Genomic DNA, 17,572 nt, shown 5'->3' with positions numbered 1-17,572 from the left:
CACCAGGGACCCGTTTTGATTCCCAGCTTGGATCACTGTCTGTGCTGAGTTTGCACATTCTCCCCGTGTCTGCGTAGGTTTCCTCTGGGTGCTCCGGTTTCCTCCCTCAGTGCAAAGTCATGCAGGTAAGGTGGATTGACTGTGCTAAATTGCCCCTTAGTGTCAGGGGGATTAGATAGGGTAAATGCATGGGTTATGGGGATATGGGGTGAATTGTGGATGGTGTGGACTTGATTGGGTCAAATGGCCTCCTTCTGCACTTTAGATTCTATGAACATACAAACACCACACAGACAGTGACCCAAAGCCAGAATTAAACCTGTGTCCCCAGCGTTGTGAGGCAGCAGTGTTAACCTCTGTGCCACCGTGCCGCTCCTTTGCACAGAGTTTGCCAGCATCACACCTCAGTCACCACTATTCAGACACAAACAAACCATGGGTCATCCCAACCAAGCCTGGTCCTTCCTATCTAAAGCTCCAAGCAGGAGCACTAGAGAGCAATCAAGAGCAGGAATTCTCAGCAATGTTTTACTTCCCTCATATAGAAATGCTGAGGTCATCTGCAGCATCTTGGAGCAAATAATCCGTGTATTCCCTTTAGAGCTCTCCCTTTATTTTATACTGCCTCGCCATGCTCTTCCGACTAAAATAAATCACTTCACACTCTTGTGTGTCAAAATCTCAGCTTCAATTTCATGTGATCTATCAAAGAAAAGTTAGGTTCCATTCCTAAACACATTACATTCCTAAATTCAAACAGGAGATTTGACAAGTAAGAGGGGCAATGGGGGGAACAACTAACATTGCCATTCTCAAATACCTCTAAACCACCATTCAAACAGGATATTTGGATGAGGCAAATATGATTAGAACAATTTTCTTGTGCGGAGGATGGATATTGACCTGATATATATTGATTTGGTTAGTTCAGCCAAATGTTCTTTATCTATTTTATAACTTCTATATATTTTCTATGAATAACCAGAGCACTGTGTGACTGCGAAATTTAACAAAATGTAGGGTAAGTTAGCAAAACTCCAAGTTACATTTCTTGCTCCCTCAAAGCATTTCCCTCAACAGCAAAGTGCTGAACTATAAAGGCAAATAGAAGTAAAATAATAATTGAAGCAATAATAATTGAAGCAAAAGAATTAACAACAGATAATGTTATACTGGTTCACTTGACAATGAATGCCACCTGCTGGCTGCTAAGACACAATATACCATTTAATTGTGAACTATTATGGGACAGAGAGAGGCAATGACAATGTGAATTTACATAGCATCTTTACCACAGTAAAATATTCCAAGATGCTTCACGGGAATATTATCAAACAAAGTTTGACTCAAAATCACATCAGAAGATATTAGGACAGATGAGTAAATGCTTGGTCAAAGAGACAGGGCAAAACGGGATTGGGAGAGGCAGAGATTTAATCCGGGAATTCCAGAGTTTAGGGCATTGGCAACTGAAGGCATGGCAGCCAATGGTGAGGCGAATAAAACTGTATAAGAGGCTAGAATTGAATTCACAGTCCCTAGCAGGGCGGTCAGTTGCTGGAGATTATAGCAATAGGATTGGACAAAGCCAGGGAGGGATTTGAAAACAAGGATGCAATTTTAAGGTTAAGAATTGCCAACCTGGAGGCCAATGTAGGTCACAGGAGGAGATGGATAAATTGGACTTGGTGTGAGTAGGATATGAGCAGCAGAGTCAAGTCTGGAGGTAACAAAAGCATGAAAGAAAATTTCAGCAGAAGGTAAGCTAAATCATGAGCAGGGACTGACCATGTTATAAAAGATGGAAGGAGGCAGTCTGAGGAACGTGCGATCAAGTATGACAGCAAGAATGTGACTGGTCTGATTCACTCTCAGACAGTGGCCAGGGAGAGGACTGGAGTCAAGAACTAGAGAACACGGTTTTTGACAGGGAACAAAGATAATGGGGGTGATCTTATCAGCGCGTCCTGCCAGTCGATAGGCATGGTGAGCTGATAAAATCACGAAAGAAGCAAAAGACTCGCTTCGCTCCGTGTTCCTAGTCTACATTAAACTCCTGGCATTGTGAAACCGGCATGATCAGCCTCGCTCCCAGGAAGGGCTAATTATAATACTTAAATCTCAACTTAAATATTATTAGTGAGTGCAGGACGGAATCATCTGGGCTCACTTGCATTAACAGCTTCACTGTGGAGCTCTATGTACACAGAACACTGAGCGATCTAGGCACATGTGCAATAGTGCCCCTCACAGTCAGCAGCCAGTTTCCCAGCGAGAATAGATTCCATCAATTCCCCATACTGATGTGAATCACATTTTGCCTCTTTTTATACACTATGCCATATAATTGCATCTGAGAGTTTCTCAAAGTTTGGGTGAGATTCTCTCCCATTTTCACGCTCATTCGACACTTAGAATATTTTGGTAAGATCCCCCCCAATGGTTTTGTTCTTCCAATGTTTAATTGAAGTAAATTTCTGCTCATCGAGGCAGTGTGGGAGGTCAGGGGTAATGAATGGGTTGAGAGATGCAGTGAAGAATTTGAGACAGGGAGTCATATGATCAAGCTGGATGTTGTCAACTGACATGTGAAACGTGGAGGAAACAGAACAGTGGGTATGAACATTTCTCCATCATAAAATTACAAAATATTTCTTGGAGATGAACTTTCACTTTAAGTTTGTTAAGTAAACATCAATCCATCATACTATCAGGTAGACATGCATTTTGAAAATAACATCATAAAATGGCATCTTTAGATTCCAAAGCTAGGAATCCTTCCATGTCCTGCATTTTCCCACCATTCGTTACATGGCGATTAGAACAGGAATAAGAAATAAGCAGCAACTGAAATGCAATATTTACAAAGATGCTATTCCTCTGCAAGATGCAGTGAAATAAAATCTAATATTGTTCAAATTAAGTCACTGGGTAACACATTTCAATCACAATATTTTTCTGTACGTTGTCATCCACAAACCTCTTGCCAATAGAAATGTATTTACTGAAATGGGTTGATCATCCTTTCTCTCAAAGATCCTGTGAAACATTGCTGCCCGTTACTGAACTCCCTTCTCTCTGTTCAAAATCCTGCAATTCAGTTACTCCTCAATCCACAGCATAAAGATTCCACATATCAAAGTCAAAAATAATAACCATGACATGCTGCCTTTCCTCATTATTCTCAACTATTCTGCTGCCGTTGACACTGTTGACTACACCTTCATGATATTACTGTCAGGTACACCTTCTCCAGTGATTTCCCTTTGGGATGATAATCATCACCAGATGTGACTGTTGCCCCTTCTTCTATTATTTAAGCCCGACTCTTTCTGTAAATAAAAGGGGGTGAACTTTCATCTTCAAATGAAAAGTAAATGGATGATTGGCTGGTGAAGGTGAAAATGACCCTCGTGATCAGTATCCACATGATACTCGGCTCTTTGCTCTTTGCTTTTTAGTTTCCATGGCTGTTGCTACATGTTCTAACTGCCTGTCTGAAACAAATATCTGAATGAGTTCAAGTTTATTCCAGCTTAATGTCAGTAAAGATGAAGCCATCGACTATCTCTGTTGCCAGCAACTGCATGGTTCCGGCTTCGACTCCACATATTTCCTGTCATACCTCAGGCCAAGTTGTTTGGCCAGACAGCATCCGGCTCTATTTCACCATCTGTATTTTGTCACCCGGCTCTCTTGACCCCTCCAGTCAGGCTGCTTGTCTGACACACACACAGAATGGGATGATCAGAAATTTCCTCCAATTAAACATAAGGCTAGCAATTTCATCCCTCTGCCTGATCACTCGACCTGAACCATCCTGTGACAATCTACTTGACTGAGGATGCGTTTCCAAGCACATATCTGCTCCATCACCAGAATTGCCATCCTTCGTTTCTGTCCATCTTGGCACAGCTGATCTGCAGCTGGAGCCCTCATCCATGTCTTTGCTGGTTCTAGACCTTGCACTTCAATGTTTTCTGGACTAGCCTTCCAACAACAAAATCATCTTCGATTACTTCCTTGCATAAAAGCAAATTACTACAGATGCTGGAATCTGAAACCAAAACAGAAAATTCGGGAGAATCTCAGCACGTCTGACAGCATCTGCGGAGGGAGAACAGAGCCAACGTTTCGAATCAGGATGGCTCTTTGTCAGAAGTCTTAGTCACAATTTCCTTGCACCTTTTACCACCCAGATTCCTTTACCTTTTTCCAACCTAGTTCCTCTTGCATTCATCCCTAGAAGAAAAATCTTGCCCGAATTGCTTAATACCGCACTTTTCATTACTTTCCTTCAGCCATCCACTCACAATGGGACGAACTTTCCCGTTCCATCCACCACGGGAATCGCAGATGGCAAGGGGCAGACCATGGAAAGGTCCGTTGACCTCAGGCAGGATTCTGGGGAGAGCGCGGCCAGAAAATCCCGCTATATACCTTTGTTCCCATTAGCTTGCATGACCATTTCTACTCCCAATACATTCCACAATGTCCTCCACAAAACATTCAGAGGTCCCCAGTACAACCCACAACTTACCTCTCCAAAGTGCAAAGATGTTGACCTGAACATCAATGCTGAACAACCGAGCCATCACCAGATAAGGCTGGACTATAGCAAGCTTTGCCAAGCCTCACTTACAACCATTTAAAAGTAAGGGTGAATACAGAAACAGTAAACGAGTCCTCAGTTTTTAAATAGAGGTAAAAACATGTAATTGATGTTGTATTGGAACAAGATGTGGATTAGGCTACAGTTGGAGTATTTTATGTAGATACATTTGCATCTCTGATGGAAAGGATATAAGAGTAGCTTAGTTGGAAGTAAAGCATCTCGACAACCCCAAGGGAAATTAAAAGTACCTTGTGTCAAATCCTCTGACAATGGCTCCCATTGATTTTGCACAACCTGCTGCAGAGAGTCCAGCGACACCACCACCAATAATAAGGACCTACAATGACAAACACAAGAATCATTGCTACATATTGTCGTTTCAAAAGACTGACAAAAAGAAATCTGCAGAATTTCCAATGGGGAACAAAAATATGTCAGACCAACTAAGTACATACTTCAGTTCTCTCTTCAGAAAGGAGGGCAGAAATAATGTACCAGAAATGTTGGGGAGCACAGGGTTTAATAAGAGGCAGGAACTGAAGAAAGTCAGGATTAGTAGAGAAATGGTGTTGGGGAAATTGATGGGATTGAAGGCTGATAAAATTTCCAGGGCCTGATAATCGATGTCGCAGAGTACTTAAGAATGTGATTGTGGAAATAGTGGATGCATTGAAGGTGATCTTTAAAGATTCTTCATACTCTGGAACAGTTTCTACAGATTGGAGCATAACTAATGTAACTCCACTATAAAAAGAGAAGTAGATGAAAACAGGGAATTATAGACCAGTCTATCTGACACTGGGAGTGGCGAAAATGCTAGAGTCCATGATAAAAGATTTAATAGCAGAGCACTTGGAAAACAACAGCAGGATTGGACAGAGTCAGCTTGGATTTATAAAAGGAAAATCATGCTTGATAAATCTGCTGAATTCTTTGACGATGTAACCAATAGAGTTGATGATGAGGAACCAGTGGATGTGATTTACTTGGACTTTTTGAAGGCTTTCGTCATGGTCTCACATAAGAAATTAGCGTGTATAATTAAAGCACATTGGATTGGGGGTAGTGTATTGAGACGGATAGAAAACTGGTTGGCAGGCAGGAAACAAAAAATAAGAACAAACGGGTCTTTTTCCAAGTTGGGTACTGTTTTTGGGATCAGTGCTAGGCCCACAGCAATTGACACTATATATTAATGATTTAGATGAGGGAATTAAATGTAATATCTCCAAACGTGCAATAACACAAAGCTGAGTGGAAGTTGAGCTGTGAGGAGGATGCAGAGATGTTTTAGTGTGATTTTGACAAGTTGACAGAGTGGGGGAAAATGCATGGCAAATGCAGTATAATGTGGATAAACGTGAGGTTATCCACTTTGGTAGCAAAAACAGGAAGACAGATTATCTGTACCACACCCTTAAGTACTCTGCGATGTCGATTATCAGGCCCAGGGAGGGGAATGTGCAACAAGACCTGGGTGTCCTTTTACACCAGTCACTAAATGTAAATGAAAGTAAGTGTGCAGGTACAGCATTTAGTGAAGAAAGCAAATGTTACATTGGCCTTCATAGCGAGAGGATTTGAGTACAGGAGCAGAGACATCTTGCTGCAGTTATACAGGCCCCTGTTGGGTCCATATCTGGAATATGGTGAGTAGTTTTTGTCTCCTTATCTGAGGAAGAATGTTCTTGCTATGGAGGGAGTGCAGCAAATGTTTACCAGACTGAGTCCTGGGGTGACAGGACTGACGTACAAGGAGAGATTAAGTCAGTTAAGATTATATTCACTGGAATTTATAAGTAAGAGGGGGATCACGTAGAATTATAAAATTCTAACATGACTAGATAAGGTAAATGCAGAAAGGATGTTCCCATTGGCAGGGAGTCCAGAACCAGGGGTCACAATTCTGAGGTTACAGGGTAAACCATTTCTGATTGAGATGATGAGAAAGTTCTTCATCCAGAGAGTGATAAATCTGCAGCATTCTCTACCACAGAAGACAGTTGAGGCCAAAACATTGCATATTTTCAAGAAGGAGTCTCACAATACCAGATTAAAGTCCAATAGGTTTATTTGCTAGTGAGCTTTTGGAGCATTGTCCCTTCATCAGATGAGTAGATTTACCTGATGAAGGGGCAGTGCTCCAAAAGCTTGTGCTAGCAAATAAACCTGTTGGACTTTAACCTGATGTTCTGGGACTTTTTACTGCGCCCACCCCAGTCCAACGCTGGCATCTCCACATCATTTCAAGAAGAAGTTAGATATAGCTCTTGGGCATGAAGGAATCAAAGAATGTAGGGGGAAAACAGGAATAAGTTACTGAGTTAGATGATTAGCCATGGTCATAATAAATAGCGGAGCAGGATTAAAAGGCTGAATGGCCTACTCCTGCTCCTGTTGCAGAAGCTCCTATGAGATAGGAGGCTACTAAAGAACATAAAGAGGTTAGGTGAGCTGGAAAACGATCTCGCAAATGGAGTATAATGTAGGAAAATGTAAGGTTGGCCATTTCGGCAAGATGAATAAAAAAGCACACTATCTAAATGGTGAGAGATTACAGAGCTCAAAGGTGCAGAAGGATCTGGGTGTCCTAGTGCAAGAATCACAAAATGCAGCTACAGCAAATAATTCGGAATTCTATAATTTTTCTTTTATGATTCTATCCCGATCCAGTAACATCAAGGCTCCTTTGACAGCATCTCCAGCAAATTGAACTTCTTCGAGGTGATTCCGGATCATCAGGAAATGCAGAAAAACCTGGAGATGTACTGGAAGATGGAGGGACTGAAGCCAGCAGGTTTCAGGGACCTGGAGGTGCAATCACACTGTGTGAGTGTGGCAGGGAGAGAGAGAGAGACAGAGAAAGAGAGGGAAGGACAAGGAGGGAGGCGAGAAGAGGGAAGAGAGGGGGAGAGGAACATTATCATTTATTGTGAGGGGAATAGAATACAAAAATAGGGAGCTTACACTTCAGTTCTACAGGACACCAGTGAGACACATTTGGACTGTTTTGTACAGTGGTCACCTTATTTAATTAAGGATTTAAAAGCAGTTCGAAAGTTTTACAAGACTCATACCAGGAATGGGTGGACTGTCTTGTGAGGGAAGATTGGACAGGCTAGGCTTATATCAACTGGAGATTGAAGAGTAAAGAGGCAACTTGACAGAAGCATACAAGATCCTGGGGGGTTTTGGAAGGGTGGATGTGAAGAGATTATTTCTTGAGAATCTAGAACTAGGGTTGCTGTTTAAAAGTGAGGGGCTGCCCATTTAAACGGAGATGAGGCAAAGTGTTTTGCACTCAGAGGGTCATGAATTTTTGGAATTCTCTTCCTGAAAATGAGGTAGGAGTGAAGTATTTGAATATTTTTGAGGCAGGAATGGATATCTTTGGTAAGGAGGAGAAAGGTTATGGGGGGGGTAGGTGGGATGCAGGTTCGAACCTTTCACTCTCTTGCTCACCAAAAATGTGATCTGATTTGATTTAATTTATTATTGTCACGTGTATCAGCATACAGTGAGAAGTATTGTTTCTTGTGCACTACACAGACAAAGCATACCATTCACAGAGAAGGAAAAGAGGAGGTCCAGAATGTAGTGTTGCAGTCATAGATAGGGTGAAGAGAACATAAGAACATAAGAAATAGGAGCAGGAGTAGGCCATCTAGCCCTTCGAGCCTGCCCCGCCATTCAATAAGATCATGGCTGATCTGTCGCTGCTCAGTTCCACTTTCCCGCTTTCTCCCCATAACCCTTAATCCCCTCTCTTATCAAAAACCCATCAACCCGCGTCTTAAAAATATTTAGCGAGGCAGCCTCCACCACCTCAACGGGCAGAGAATTCCAGAGATTCACCACCCTTTGAATGAAGAAGTTCCTCCTCAACTCCGTTCTAAACCGCCCCCCTTTTATCTTGAGGCTGTGCCCCCTAGTCCTACTGTCTTTTTTGAGCAGGAAGAGTCTCTCCACCTCTATCCTATCCATCCCATTCATCATCTTATACGTCTCAATGAGATCTCCCCTCATTCTTCTAAACTCTAATGAGTACAAGCCCAGTTTATTCAGCCTCTCCTCATAGCTCAACCCCCTCAACTCCGGTATCAGCCTAGTAAACCTCCTCTGCACTCCCTCCAAGGCCAAAATATCTTTGCGCAGGTGCGGCGCCCAAAACTGCACACAGTACTCCAGCTGCGGCCTCACCAATGCCCTATACAGCTGCAGCAAGACCTCCCTACTTTTATATTCAATCCCCCTCGCTATGAAGGCCAGCATCCCATTTGCCTTCCTGACCACCTGCTGCACCTGCAAGCTGGGTTTTTGCGACTCATGCACAAGGACCCCAAGGTCCCTCTGCACCGTCGCCTGCTGCAGTTTTTCGCCCCGTAAGTAATAGTCCTTCCTACCATTCTTCCTACCAAAGTGGACCACCTCACACTTGCCAACATTAAATTCCATTTGCCATTTCCTGGCCCATTCACCCAGCCTATCTAGATCCTTCTGCAGACTCTCCACACCCGCCGCACAATTTGCCGTTCCCCCAATCTTGGTGTCATCAGCAAATTTCGACACCCTACACTCGGTTCCCTCCTCCAGATCATCTATATAAATGGTAAAAAGCTGAGGCCCCAGCACCGACCCCTGGGGCACTCCACTAGTCACCATCCGCCAATCAGATCAACTTAATGCAAGGTAGGTCCATTCAAGGGTCTGATAGCAGCAGGGAAGACGCTGTTAAGTCGGCTGATACATGACCTCAGACGTCAGACAAAATGTATCCATTTCTGCCTTAAAAATATTCAAGCAATGCACACCTTAGAACACCACGACCAGGAAGTTCCGCTCCGAGCCACTCACAATCCCGAATGCAAAATATATCGCCATTCCTTCAGTGTCATTGCTTCAGAATCCCTCCCTAACAGCACAGTAGGTGTATCTAAATTACATCTTCTGCAGCTGTCCAAGAAGGCAATTCATCATCATCTTCTCCAGGGCAATTAGGGATGGGCAATGCTGGCCTAGCCAGAGATGTCCACTTTCTATGAATTTTTAAAAAAGCAGGTATTGAGTTGCTTTTTACCTGTTTTACAATACAAAATAGTTCAATGTGAAACTCCTTTTTAAGCTTGCCTGCAACCAAGCTATTTGGCCCTTTTTTTAGAAAAAAGTAACTAATAAGCTGCTCTTCTTGTTTGATCTGTGTTATAACAAAGTGAGTGACTGAGGTGAGTATCCTGATAATAGAAGAACTTTAATGAAGGTACTGCATCTTCACCAAACGCCTGCAATCTTGTACAATTATGCATCCTGAACTCTATCTCTCAGCTTCTGCCAATCTTACCTTTGCTGGGGGAACCTTGCCAGCAGCTGTGATCTGGCCTGTGAAGAAACGGCCAAAGTGATTTGCAGCCAACACCACAGCTTTATACCTACCAGAAACAGAGACAGTAAATCAGTTTCCAATTTGACACAAGATGTATAAATTAGTCATAACACGTTCCTCACGCGCATTACCAATGGCACGCGGATTGTGCACACTCCATTTGTGAGGCCCACCACTTGATCCAAATTAGGTCCCAGGCCTCATTACAATAATGTGGGCGAGTTGCCATTACCTTATCTTGCCTCACAGCTGGCCCATTATAAGAGGAATCATTACACTCCACATCAAACTTTGCTTAGGCACAGCGGCCAGTGCAGAATCCCAAGTGCAGTGCATTGGGCACCAGCTCTGCTCGGTGCTATCCAATTTAGGATAAGACCTGGCCTCAAACACATATAGGACCCTCATTTAGATAGGTATGATTTAAGTGACTACCAGGAATACCTAAAAGCCATCCATTCCCATTTGTGATTAGATGTTTCTCAACCCTCTTGGACAAACAGAGACCTGAATTTCACCCTTGAATATTCCATATGCCACAAAGAGAAGTAATGTGTTTCAAATCACCATCAATCAGTATTATTTTAATACTTATATTGTAATATAGTAATAAGCATGCTTTTTCACACAGAACACTACATTACCTGTCGCTGACCACAGATCCTAACACTCAGCTACATTGCTCTGCTTCGATGCTGCGCAGCCCCCTTTAAATTAGGTCTACTTCAACTTCAAAAGAAATGCAGCTAATCCTCCCAAATCTTATATTTATCAAAGGTCTACAAAGCTGTTTTTGTTATTCTGCTTCCTTCACTTTAAAGTAATGCATCACATGGGGACTGTGTTAGTTTGGTCTGATGAAAAGAAAGCCCATCACAACAGACAACAATCAAATTATCATGGAGTCATAGAGGTTTGCAGCATGGAAACAACTTGTCCATGCCGCCTCTTTTTTAACCAATAAGCTTGTCCCAATTGCCCACATTTGGCCCATATCCCTCAATACACATCTTACCCCTGTAATTGCCTAAATGCTTTTTAAAAAACAAAACTGTACCCGTCTCTACTACTACCTCTGGCAGCTCATTCCAGACATTCACCACCCTCTGTGTGAAACAATTGCCCCTCTGGGCCCTTCTGTATCTCTCCCCTTTCATCTTAAACCTATGCCCTTTAATTTTAGACTCCCTGACCTTTGGGAAAAGATGTTGACTATCTAGCTGATCTATGCCCCTCATTATTTTATACTCAGGTTATAAATTAAGCTTTTTCATTTCATCCAGATGGGAGCAGAGGGCACAGAGACAAACGACATTACTGGAGATTTTCAGGGCAAGAAACTCCCCAGATTTTAATGCACTGTGCAAATCCTGAGCTTAACATAAGAATTAATGGCCCCCAACTCCTGACCACACAGTAGAGAGCTCCCAACAAATGAAAAAAGTGGTCCTTTCTCTCAAGAAAGGGGGGAATGTACGGTTTAATGAATTTGGAAACTGAGTTGTATTAATATCCTAAGAGCTGCCTCATCTCATTCACCAGAGAGAAGCGAAGAAGTTCTAGTAAATGGAATTACTAGACACAAACCCATCTCCTACTCCCAGGCATGTTTCATGTTATTATTACATTAATACAGAACATCCCCAGAACAAATTTATTTATTTTTTAGAAAAGAAATAGAGTGAGTAATAGTATTTTTTGTAATATTTACTCTTGGGTGGTGGGTGTCACTCGCACTTATGGTCTATCCCTATTTGCTCCAAGGTAATCATGGGATATCTTCCTGGATATCATTACAGGCATTACCACAATGCTTTTGATTGGGAATTCCTATTGGTTCCTTTCTTATTATCCATTGTAGTAGTTCAATACAACTGAATGTCTCATTGAGCTACTTCAGAGGACATTAAAGATCAACCATGTTGTTGTGGGTCTGGGGTCAGATAGGGGCCAGACCAGGCAAAGGCAGGAAACAACACCAGTTAGGCTTCTGGGGTTATTAGACAACTTTTTGTTCAGTTTTCTTGTTTCCACAATGACTTTGCACTGAATACAAACTGTAAAAGTGTTGTGATGAGGTTTGACCTCCCATTCTCTGGGTTATTAGTCCAGGCTTCTGTATGGTACACCCAGTAACACAGCTAGGACATACCACATTCTGTTATGTATCTTTGCAAGTGCAATGCTAAACAACAGGATTTCAGAAATTATATCTTGCCTATATTTGAGATATTCACAATGAGAGAGAAAGCAATTAGTTAAAGAATCAAATCTACTGGAGAGCAGGATGACAAAAGGAGTGAAGAAGTAAGGAAATGAAGGCCATATTAAATAAGGTGGCACTTGTAAACATCATAAACCAGATCAAGAATCATATACAGGATACAACCTGATCTTCTTAGTTGTCAAAAAGTATGAGGAAGTTGCAGGGGGGAGTCTTTTTAACATAAGAGATCATCACAAACATATTGGGGGTAGAGGAAATTTAAGTTAGAATGGTTTGCAGTCACCTCCGCACACTTGAATTGTCACAAGTCATAAGCAATATTTTCAATGCAAAAACCAGACAACACTAATGGTTCTTACCCTGCAATATTGGCCATGGAACTAAGAGCATCGAAGCCCTGGGCAATTGTAACTCGGGGAACTTGCTCCATTGCTAGCACCGTAGTCTTACGCTGAGAGAGTTTGTCAAGCAGCTCCTGGTTCTGAGCTGGATAAATGAAGCTGACCAGAATTGCTTTACCTTTTAGGAGGTCAACCTCATGAGCTTTCAGTGCAGAGCTGAAGCCTGGAGCCCGAACCTTAAAGAAAGATTTTACAATGGAATTGCAACACATTTTGTTCTGTGAACAAGTTACATATTTTAACAACTTACAAGAAATCCGTCTTTAAAATCTTTATTTCCTGTTCTATCCAAAGGGTCATTATTTTAAGAAATATCCCATCACCAGCTCAGCTTCTCCTTTGTCAACCAAAGATTTTGAATACCTTGAATAAATGATTCAACTTAATGCATAGGTCTAGATACAGTTAGTAGGAAGCTATCTGACTTTGAGTTTGAGGGGGAGATAGGGGCAAAAGGAAGGACAGGAGGAGACAGATGCAGATATGGAGCAAGTGTTTGTGTGGAGTTTGCACAGTCACCCAAGGCCAGAATTGAACCTGGGTCCTTGAGACTGTGAGGTAGCAGTGCTAACCACTGTGCCACCTTGCCACCCAACATTAATTCTAAAACAATACAACAAGCCACCACTTTCAAGCCGGCAAAGTATATTTAAACCATATCAGAGCTCTGGGATTAGCATCCCAGGTTGAGAAGGATGCAGATTCATATTCTTATCAAAACAATTACCAACATCAGCTGAGTGCACCACAAACTTCAGGGAAGCAATTCATCACTGATGGGCATTGCTTTTCCAGCAGTGGGCTATTGCGTTAAAAAGCTGTGCTTTCTTCCTCAAAAGTAGAAAGGGAAAAGAAACAACAATTTTTATATCAGCCATTTTCTTGGGAGTGTTGGAGCCAACTTGCACCAGAGGCATATTTCTCAAGTCAGCTCCGAATAACATCACATTTTTACTGAAGTTTAGAGAGCAATTTAGCAATTCCAAGTAAAATTTAATAAACAAATTGAACAGTCCAGGGATAAAATTCTTCACTAGTTCTAGTGGCAGGCAATGCAAATAAGCTAGTTCTCCCCTCCTACAATGTACTTTTCCATTAAAGTTAGTAGAGGGTAAAATCTGAACTCTCCAGTGTTAAGTATCCATCTAATAATCAGAGAACGTATTAGATCCTGCAAGAAGGATCAAGAAACATAATGGTTATTGCTAAACAACACCAAAGAACTAGCTTAGTGACTAGTACAGTACGGTCAAATGCAGCAGGGTATAATTCAGATACAAGAACAAATCTTACCTTGACAACGAGGTCTGAACCCAGTGCTTCCTTGGTTCCGGTAATTTTGGCACCAACTTCTACATATTGGTCATCGGAGAATTTAGACGCCACGCCAGCACCAGCTTCTACCACCACGTTAAACCCTTGTTTCACCAGGGCCTGAACACCAACTGGAGTCAAAGCCACTCGCTTCTCATTCTGGAAGATCTCTTTAGGGACTCCCACTGTCAATTGTTTATAGGGAATTCCTACCATCACAAATCAACATTCCAGCCATTAAAAAAACTCCGATAACGTGAATCATGGAACAAATAAAGAAAGAAATACTTTTGCTTCTTTCAGCCATTTTACATAATTATTCTTGCCATCTGCCTGTTTTCCCCACACATCCTACCTACAGCAATACTGGCCTAGGTTTATCGATGTTGTTTCACATAAAACGGTTGGAAAATGTTGAACATTTTGGCATTTCATGTCATTGCTGGAAACAAGGACAAGACTAATTTCAAAGATAAAACAGTGCTCCCAATGGGGTGATCCAGCTATTGGCTGCCTCCGATTTTAGGATCAATAAGAGAAAAAGATGACTGTGTACAAACTAACGGCAGTACAATTATTGCAATAGTTTTACTCAAAAGCATATTAATCGTCACTTGAATTTTATTTTCTTATTCAAAGTCACATATTTCATTATTTCCATTATCTTCATAGAATTCCTACAGTGCAGGAGGCCATTCAGCCCATTGAGTTTACACCGACTCTCTGGCAGAATATCTTACCCAGGCCCTCTCCCCACCCTATCCCTGTAACACCACAGATTTACCCCAGTCCAATGCCGGCATCTCCACATCATGACTCCACACATTTACCATGGTTAATCCAACCAATCTATACACCTTTGGACACTAAGGGGCAATTTAGCATGGCCAATCCACGAAACCTGCACAACCCTGAACTGCGGGAGAAACACAGTAAGACATCTCACAACACTAGGTTAAAATCCAACAGGTTTATTTGGTAACACAAGCCACTAGCTTTCAGAGCGCTGCTCCTTCATCACATAAGTGGGAGTTGTGTTCACAAGCAGGGCATATAAAGACACAAACTCAGTTTATAAAACAATGGTTGGAATGCGAGTCTTTACAGGTAATCAAGTCTTAAAGGTACAGACAATGTCAGTGGAGGGAGGGTTAAGCACAGGTTAAAGAGATGTGTATTGTCTCCAGCCAGGATAGTTAGTGAGATTTTGCAAGCCCAGGCAAGTAGTGGGGGTGACAGATAGTGTGACATGAACCCAAGATCCCAGTTGAGGCCATCCTCATGTGTGCGGAAGTTGGCTATTAGTCATGGCTATCAGAAACTGATAGCAGAGTTCCGCACACATGAGGACAGCCATATGGGAGGTTAGTTAGGAAGGTTCAGTCGCTAGGTGTACATAGAGAGGTAGTAAACTGGATTAGACATTGGCTCAATGGAAGAAGCCAGAGAACGGTAGTGGAGGATTGCTTCTCTGAGTGGAGGCCTGTGACTAGTGGTGTGCTGCAGGGGTCAGTGCCGGGTCCATTGTTGTTTGTCATCTATATCAATGATTTGGATGATAATGTGGTAAATTGGATCAGCAAATGATACAAAGATTGGAGGTGTAGTGGACAGTGAGGAAGGTTTTCAAAGCTTGCAGAGGGATCTGGACCAACTAGAAAAACGGGCTGAAAAATGGCAGATGGAGTTTAACGCAGACACGTGTGAGGTATTGCAGACAAGTGTGAGGTATTGCACTTTGGAAGGACAAACCAAGATAGAACATACAAGGTAAATGGTAGACGCTGACGAGTGTAGTAGAACAGAGGGATCTGGGAATACAGATACATAATTCCCTAAAAGTGGCATCACAGGTAGACAGGGTCGTAAAGAGTGTTTTTGGAACATTGGCCTTTATAAATCAAAGTTTTGAGTATAAGAGTTGGAATGTTATGGTGAGGTTGTATAAGACATTGATGAGGCCGAATTTAGAGTATTGTGTGCAATTTTAGTCCCCCTAATTACAGGAAGGATATTAATAAGGTTGAAAGAGTGCAGAGAAGGTTTACAAGGATGTTGCTGGGACTTGAGAAACTGAGTTACAGAGAAAGGTTGAATAGGTTAGGACTTTATTCCCTGGAGCATAGAAGAATGAGGGGAGATTTGATAGAGGTGTTTAAAATTATAACGGTTATAGATAGAGGCTTTTTCCACTGAGGCTAGGGGAGAAAAAAACTACATAGGTTAAGGGTGATGGGGGAAAAGTTTAAAGGGAATATTAGGGGAGGGTTTCTTCACACATAGAGTGATGGGAGTGTGGAATGAGCTGACAGATGAAGTGGTGAATGCAGGCTCACTTTTAAATTTAAGAAAAACTTGGACAGGTATATGGATGAGAGGGGTGTGGGGGGATATGGTCCAGGTGCAGGTCAGTGGGACTAGGCAGAAAAATGGTTTGGCACAGACAAGAAGGGCCAAAGGGCCTGTTTCTGTGCTGTAATGTTCCATGGTTCTGTGGTTCTAACTATCCTGCTGGAGACAATACACATCTCTTTATCCTGCGCTTAACCCTCTCTCTACTCACATTGTCTGTACCTTTAAGACCCGTTTATTTGTAAAGACTCGCATTCCAACAAATTATTTTGTAAATTGAGTTTGTGTCTTTATATGCCCTGTTTGTGAACAGAACTCCACTTGCCTAATGAAGGAGCAGCACTCCAAAAGCTAGTGGTTGTGCTACCAAATAAACCAGTTGTTCTTTGACCTGGTGTTGTGCGACTTCTTGCTTTGTTTAGCCCAGTCCAACTCTGGCATCTCCACATCTATTGGGAGGAAACCAGAGCACCTAGAGGAAACCCACGCAGACATGGGGAGAATGTGCAAACTCCACACAGACAGTCATCCAAAGCCAGAATTGAATCTGGGTCCCTGGCGTTGTGAGGCAGCAGTGCTAACCACTGAGCCACCCTTTTTTGGTTAGTTCTTGCCTATAGTATGAATAGCATTTAAGATTATGAGGCAACAGACAGCATCGTACCAGGTAAGACCAGATTTGGATCAGACAAGACAACAAAATTGTCAACCCCAATAAGACATCACACAAATGTCAGTGCATCCTCTGAGTCACAGCTGGATGCACCATGGTAGACCACCATTATGCATTACTTCTAAATACAAAATAATTCAAGTCACTGCCTTTGCAAGTTGTCTTTCCCGTACCTGGCTTCTGGCACCAGAGGGCCTGATGAGTTCTAAATTGTTGGAAACATTGGATCTTCACCATCTTCCGTTTTACTGTACTGGAAAGAGGACTGGAATAGCTGGTGACCACTGTGCGCAGGAGGTTTGCCATCCTGGCAGCAAACAAGTTCCACCACCAGCTCTTCAATCCTCACTGTACTCCTGCAATGCAGAGAAAATCACAAAACAGTCATATTTCAGGCCTTCAGCAAGCGCTCTGCTAGTAACAACAAACTATGAGAAACTCTACAAGGTGAGATAGATTAAAATCTTCAGGCACTAAATTGATAGCTGTCAAAAAAAATGCAGAAGCCACAAAGCACGCCTTAACAATACCCATTATTTACAATGAAACCAGACAATGAACAGAATCTCCCATGGGAAAAAGCAGAGAATGGCTCAATAGAAAAGAGAAT

General features: G+C 42.2%; 1 protein-coding gene across 1 annotated transcript in view; it reads right to left on the bottom strand.

The window, feature by feature from the left end:
- The window catches only part of LOC145349379 (NAD(P) transhydrogenase, mitochondrial-like), a 109,328-nt gene extending 92,060 nt beyond the window's left edge, over window positions 1-17,268 (bottom strand). Inside the window, exons 1-5 of the mRNA XM_080197901.1 lie at window positions 17,136-17,268; window positions 13,917-14,146; window positions 12,582-12,799; window positions 9,954-10,041; window positions 4,864-4,952 (exon numbers count right to left, since the gene is read on the bottom strand). Coding sequence (XP_080054027.1) covers window positions 4,864-4,952; window positions 9,954-10,041; window positions 12,582-12,799; window positions 13,917-14,146; window positions 17,136-17,268 — 758 coding nt within the window. The remainder of the gene's footprint in view (window positions 1-4,863; window positions 4,953-9,953; window positions 10,042-12,581; window positions 12,800-13,916; window positions 14,147-17,135) is intronic.
- Between the last annotated feature and the right edge of the window lie 304 nt (window positions 17,269-17,572).

This window comes from Carcharhinus amblyrhynchos, chromosome 1 (assembly GCF_965287045.1).
Source record: "Carcharhinus amblyrhynchos chromosome 1, sCarAmb.v2.hapA, whole genome shotgun sequence".
Taxonomy (NCBI): Eukaryota; Metazoa; Chordata; class Chondrichthyes; order Carcharhiniformes; family Carcharhinidae; genus Carcharhinus; species Carcharhinus amblyrhynchos.
Note: the sequence above shows the minus strand (reverse complement) of the source record. Positions and strands in the feature narration are given on the sequence as shown.